Source organism: Trichoplax adhaerens, genomic scaffold, assembly GCF_000150275.1.
Source record: "Trichoplax adhaerens TRIADscaffold_31 genomic scaffold, whole genome shotgun sequence".
Lineage (NCBI taxonomy): Eukaryota > Metazoa > Placozoa > Uniplacotomia > Trichoplacea > Trichoplacidae > Trichoplax > Trichoplax adhaerens.
In genome coordinates, this window is record NW_002060971.1 from 362,498 (window position 1) to 369,668 (window position 7,171).

The 7,171-nt window shown below is 32.4% G+C and overlaps 1 protein-coding gene across 1 annotated transcript; it reads left to right on the plus strand.

Moving 5' to 3' along the window:
- Positions 1–1,648: 1,648 nt before the first annotated feature.
- On the plus strand, positions 1,649–4,989 carry TRIADDRAFT_33190 (uncharacterized protein; the record flags this gene model as incomplete). The annotated part of the gene is made up of 12 exons (XM_002117837.1): positions 1,649–1,790; positions 1,956–2,060; positions 2,291–2,361; positions 2,651–2,809; positions 3,209–3,347; positions 3,462–3,514; positions 3,709–3,791; positions 3,980–4,049; positions 4,143–4,271; positions 4,356–4,439; positions 4,584–4,682; positions 4,879–4,989. 12 exons carry the CDS (start codon positions 1,649–1,651, stop codon positions 4,987–4,989), a joined length of 1,245 nt encoding a protein of 414 aa, XP_002117873.1.
- Between the last annotated feature and the right edge of the window lie 2,182 nt (positions 4,990–7,171).

A 7,171-nucleotide genomic window follows, 5' to 3' on the forward strand; every position in this document is an offset into this window, starting at 1 on the left:
TTTAATGAATACCTTGCTAACTGGCAATCGCCATGAACCTAAAAGTTCTCGGATTGATGCATTGACGAATTACAATTCGTCAATGAACTTGGAGGAACAAAATGCTTCATGGTTGTCATTCTCTCCAACCATGAACTAGTTATAACATCATATCAACTCTTGGTCCAGTAGGATCACAAACTCTTGCAATGGCCGGGAATGTTGATCCCATGATACAGTATTATGCTTGTTCAAGGGCTTAGATAAAACTATATAAATTGATTTTATCGATATGGATCTACTTATTCCTTGTGTTAACACCACAGTTTCATGCTTAACGCGACAGACTGCGGATTAAAAATGAAACTACAGTACTTGCACAAACACGCTAGCTAATGAAAGCTTAATCCCGTGTTGCTTATAATCATACCAACTTTCCACCTTTCCATTATAAATATCAAACCATATACGATCAACATTTCTTTGCAATGAACTGATTGGCAGCTTTCACTTGAATTTTCTTCTCCGATATGCCGTGTAGAGGCAGTCAACAACCAGGCTATCACTGACAAATCGAATTCTTATCATAACTGCACTGTACATACGAATATTTATCCACGCCGGTAAATTGGCTAAAATCTCTTCTCTACACGTAGATAGCTTCTATTAGATTATCCCAGTTTGATCGTATGCTTTACGTAAATTTCAGTCGCGCATTGACATCAAGCGTATTGCTTGATTGATTAAAATAGGATGACATACTGTGTAAGTGTATATAGAATCACCATACTTTGCTAGAATTGTTTTTTCCTATGCAAATAGCGTAGCATATTCCATAGGTGAATGATGGCCTGAGATGCAAATATTGCAAATTTAATGACTACATTACTTAATTATTCCTGAATTCAATAGCACGCGTTCCTTACGGAGTACTGATCTCAGCTGAATAATCGCTTTTGTTTTACCTGACTCTAAAACAGATCTTTTGCACATTCTTAATTTACTATTAATTGTGAATGAGATCGGTAAGCATCGTACACGTACATTAAAGTAGCAAAGATGCCAATTTGTAGTAAGATTAAAACAGATAGTGATGGACTGTCAGAGATCTGCTGACATGAAAATGATTCTACTAAAACATTCATGGTGAAAAATTTTCTTCCCCTTTTAATCAATCGCTTGCAGTATGTTTCAAGTTAGCAATAAATGCAATATTGCATAGTATATTAGGCAAATGCAGTGTAAGGCACTTTTACATGAGCGGCAAGAAATCAACTGTGAGAAGAATAAATTAAAGTAAACATGTCTTTAGGGCGTAAACATTATATGCTGTGTACGCATGTAGTTCAGTACTGTGCATTGAATGTACAATAGTTTATATATTAATGATTATGTTATTATACATTATATTGACTTAAACTTCTCACCTGCAATACTTTACTAATAGTATTTGCAAGTGATCCATCATTATATTCGGTCGAGTTTGCTAACTGACGATCTGAATACACATGCACATGTAGGAAGTTTTATACTACGCATTAATGTCTTAATGCAAACAGATCGTCTGCCATAGGAGAATGGAATTTGTAACAAAAATGAAACTATTGTCATTATCGGATGATGATCAATTTTAACTTTATTTAGCTAAATTATGGATTCCTGCAGTAAGATGCCGACTTTAAAGAAAACCCATTGGCAAGTTCCTGCTTCTGATTTCGCTCGCAAAACCTACAACCCGTTGGTTACTGCATTTATGAAGCATATAGATGCAGTTGCTGAATGTGATAAACCTATGATTAGCGTCTCAGTAGGTCAGTAAAAGAATTCAATATGTTGATTTGCTAAACGTAATATTCGTCATGTATACCATAAAATGGCAATACTTTCGGTCACTGTTTATAATTCGTAAGAGATTTTCAAAGCCCGCAGTATCTCTTAATAGAATCACCATTACGATATATCAATTAATTTTAAAGGTGATCCTACGCTATTTGGTAATTTATTACCGCCATCATGCGTCGAGGAGAGCATAAGCAAGACTCTTAAAGATAAAAATGCTTTCACAAATCCCCCACCTGGAGGTTAGATACACATTATGTCATCCCAATTATTGACAGTTCTACTAGCTGTGTTCGCTTTATAAAATATACTGCTGTATTGCAAATATACGCAAGAAATTCTTATAAACTATTATTGAGCAGTTAATCTGGAATATTTAGGAATATTTTTTACAAATAGACATTAAATCGGAAATCTTAATTCATAGATATGGACCAGTATATATTGACAACCTTATAATCGATAATTATAGGATTTCAATTTGCTAGAGAAGCTATTGCTAAGTATGCATCTATACCTGGGGAATTGGAAGTTTCGTCGAAGGTAATCAATATAGAATAGTCCCATAAATGCTGTTATAATTTATTACATTATAAGGACCCATTCTGCTATACGCGTGTTTTATGCCAGTATCCCGTTCTTTGAGCGCGTGTGTTGGCAATAACTTGCTACTGTATATAATTACCATAGAGCTCTATTACGTCATAGCTAAAACTGTGCTTGTGTTTGATTGGAAAATAGTTGCACATTTGTGCTCTGTCTAGTCTAGAGATTTTGGAGCCATTATTTAGTGACCCACCTTATTTAATAGTACTGTATTATTTTGATTTAGAATGTGTACATAACTTCTGGGTGTTCAAGTGCTATTGAAATAGCTTTGCGTGTTTTAAGCGATGCCAATGATAACATATTAATCCCGTGCCCTGGTTTCACGCTTTATGGTGTACTTTCCAGACATCGTGATGTAGAAATTAGAGAATATAGACTACTGGTAATACTTAATACTGTGATACTCGGATTAATACATGTGATTAATTTAAATTGATCCACATACAAAATCTAATTTAGATGTTGATAAAAATTTATTACGCTAACATTGGTATCTGTTCTGCTATAAACTTACAGTAGAACTTTTATTACATTGTGAAGATGCAGTTCTAACTTTAATTGCTACATCGCTCCAGAAACAATTTAATCTATTAGCATCAATGACTCTGCATGCTTAAAATTGATAGACTGATCAAAGTTATCAATCACAAAACTATCACTTATTCCTTCTTATCATGTCAGCAATTAGGAAATGCACCAATAGTAAAAGATATTTTATTAAAAGCCGTAGCACAATGCTGCTATCAAGATATTTTAATTATTATCAAATACATTATTTTAGCCAGAACAATCATGGAATGTCGATTTAGACCATCTAGAGTCGTTAATTGATGATCGAACAAAGCTTATTGTTGTTGTCAATCCGTCTAACCCATGCGGCTCTGTCTACTCTAAGGATCATCTTGAAGATATTATTAAAGGTACAATATTTAGCTTTAGTCAATATGCCAACATAAATTGTTAAAGGTCGAGGAATCACTTTTCTTTAATACATTTTTATCTTAATGTGTTCAAAATTACTCAAAATGATATAGTGGCGGAGAAACATCGGATACCTATACTTGCTGACGAAATCTATGAATACATTGTAAGAAAATATATACTTCATGCAAGGTTTAAGTTATACTCGCACATGAAGACAGTAAATAACTTTACGAGTGTATAGCTCATTAATAATGGCAATTGTCCTCACAGCTAATGTAGAGCGTATAGTAATTAGTAACAGATTACAGGGTACAGCAATCGATAGGACAATTCTAAACCAATTTATCGCTTCGTCAGTCATTTCCAGAAAATCAGTTTTATCCTCTTGGTGCAGTTTCCAAAAGCGTTCCTATTCTAACATGCACAGGTTTAGCGAAAAGGTATCTACTCACATATCATGCTTGTGAATACTGGAAAGTTTATTATAACCTGATCATAAGAGAATTTTTTGGACGACAATAAAATAAAATTTTGCATTATTATTGATAAGAAACTGTATCTTATGCTCGTAGTCCTCACATATATTATATGCAGTACACAAGAAAATAATATAAAATTTTTAAATTAGATTTAACGTGCCAGGATGGAGATGTGGTTGGCTAGTTGTTCATGACAGGAATGGCATCCTTGCTAAAGAAGTATGCAGCTATTACTGATTTATGCTTGTTCATTACACGCTTAAAAATTTGTACTGAAAGGACATAAAGATTGATTCATGTTGCTTCTAATAGGTCATTCCTGGTATTGAGTCACTACTAGAAGATTTTTATTCTTGTTGTTCAATAATTCAAATTCTTTTACCGTCGTTACTTGTCCGAGTAACTGGCGATTATTTTAAGAAAACAATATCTCTTGTTAAGGTTAAATTGCTATTGCCTTCGTACACTCGTTTGCATGTTTCAACATGAGTGGTATTTATTTAATCGATATCCTTTCTCCTATAGAAAAATGCTAATCTATTATATGACGAATTAATTAAAATTGATGGTATAAAACCCATAATGCCTGGTGGATCCATGTATATGATGGTAATGTATCTGTCTTAGTGTACTGTACTGTCTATATAAAAATGTAATAGTGATCATAAAATGCAACTTGTCGATAAGCTGGTAACTGAAGATTGCTCACTTTACTCTGTATTTTGGCTTTATTTTATGTAAATGTATGCGTAGGTTGGTATTGATGTTGAAAAATTTAATGATATCGATGATGATGAAACCTGGTCATTGTTACTCATCAAAGAACAAGCTATGACAGTGATGCCTTGCTCAGTAAGTTGAAGATATTAGCAAGCTGGCCTTAAATCTATATTGTCTCGTTAAGAATAGAAAAGTTTTAACTGAACGAATATTGCTACTTCAAGGAATATGACTCTATTTAATAGCTATTAAATGTAATCCAACATGACGTTGATTTCTAGATCTGTAATCATTTGTTTCTTAAGTATTTTTATTATTATCAATTTAGCCATTAGGTTGTCCAAACTTTGTTAGAATTTCACTGACGCCGCCTTATGAAACGATGCTGAATATATGTCAAAGATTGACGGAATTTTGCGTTAGCCATAAAAGAGCTTAATCTGCTGATTTGGCCAAAGATGATTGTGCTCCCATTTACAATTGAAATTACTTATCAAATGCTAGTTGTATTAAATTGTGATAAGTAAACGGTGAAGTTTGTAAAGTTTCCCATTCGATAATAAAATAGGAGTAGTTTAAAGTCCCATTGTTAGCATTAATGACACTACCAACATGATGCAATTTCTAGATTATCTTAGTGATTACCATAACTTTACCATTCACTTTTTAAACGGGCTAAAGCAGATATTCATTCCGCATAAATTGTGCATATCTTGGATCCTGCTATTTATAACCTATTTTATTTATTCTTAGTTCACTGCGAATATAAGAAGACATTCGTAGAAAGGGCATGTATGGGTATACATGCCATTTATTACTTTAGCATAAATTAGTATGATGTTCGATTGTAATATATGCAACCTTTATGCAAGATATGGCGATTAGTTGCTGAAAATACTGTAACTGCATTAGTAACTAATACCTTTGGACATGATAGATGATTGGAAAAAAGAAAATGAACCAATTCTGAAGTACTTGTAATCTTTACGAAGATCCTATAGTTCAATTTGTTTTTTTCGGTCTACTTCTACTAACGCTAAAATTTAACGTATGCATAAGATTAGTTAATAAATATCTTACTCCGTAAAAAATTTTATGTAACTTCTAATCTAATTAATTATATAAGTATTATGCGTAATAAAGAACTAATCTGTAGCCTTATGCAATAGCGAGCAGTTGTAGCGCATCATGCCAGTTGATAGTAAATATGCAAGGATTGTTTCTAGTATTAAATCAATTCTTTCCCTGTTTCTTTCTTAATATACGGTTATGAGCCCTTTCCGTTAGTAAGTAAAATTTGGATTGTTATGCATACGATAAATGATTGTCCTCATCTTTGCGTATTGTACGGTTTATCGTACTTTCGAAATAAGGTCGTGTCTAATTAGAAATTTAACTTTTCTATGTTCAATTTATTTGTAAGTATTGCTATACCGTATGTTAACATGATAGATGTGCGTCAAAAAGTAGATCAGCGTAGCCGAAATTGGATTATAAATATACCATCTTTAATTAAACGCTGATCAGAATTTCATGTTTAGTTAGAATGATAAGAAAAGCAAAATGTATTATCGTTCGATTTTATATTAGATCAATAATTTTAGTTGTTCCTTAATAAGATATATTTAGGTTTAAGTACCGTGTTTGATCTTTTCGGTAGTTAATCTACTCTTATTTTGGGATATCTTGCTTACTGTTGTTTACAGTTAGTATCCAAAGGGCTGCATTCATCTATACTATAAGAGCGACTTTTGCATGCTAGCAAATTAATAGTCTAATATGCTATCATTATTAAACTGGCATTTCCACTATTGCGTCGTATCCTCTTCTAATTAGCACGAATTTGATATATGCCATTTTGCCATATCGGAATTAACTCACACTATTTCATTGTGTCTATTTAGTATTGATTAAATTGAACGGGATTATCTTTTAACCTGCCTTTGAAACTCAAGTAGTAAAGTAAATAGTCATCTTATCTTTTATATTAAACACCATCCTAATTGAATATTAATGATTTATTTGTCGTTACACTATATTCTTTATAAGATCAATAAATGAAGGTGAGATCAGCTGATCCTTATTAATCACAACTGTTTAGCTGCAGTAGTATAAAAAGTCCTCTATTTGTTATTATCTGATATGTTCTGAACCGTAGGCGTTCTATAACAAATCGTCCAGCCATTTATTATGTTTTTTTTACACTTAAAGAGACATAAGGTTTATTTTCGTCCAATTTTATTGGTATGCATAGCCAACTACTAGAAAAATAGATTTTTTTCTAGTAGTCCTTTCCAAATGATAGCATAAGGGATTACAACTTTCAAATTTTTAAAGACTCACACTATTCCGTCGTATGAGAATGAGCTGAAACATACTTAATTAGTAAAATGCTGAATATCAATACTACTTTAACAATATTGCTCATTTAATAATCAGTTTGCATATTATCCAATTTTAGTTCATAAAAAGATCTGTACGATTTTAACTAAGGCTAGTTGTTACAGAGTGATGATGGGATTAATTGCTCGGTATATCTGTGATAACAACTTCCTCTTGTCAAGTTTACAATTAGAATTATAATTAGTTAAGAAGGCGAAATATTTTACTTTAACATCTTG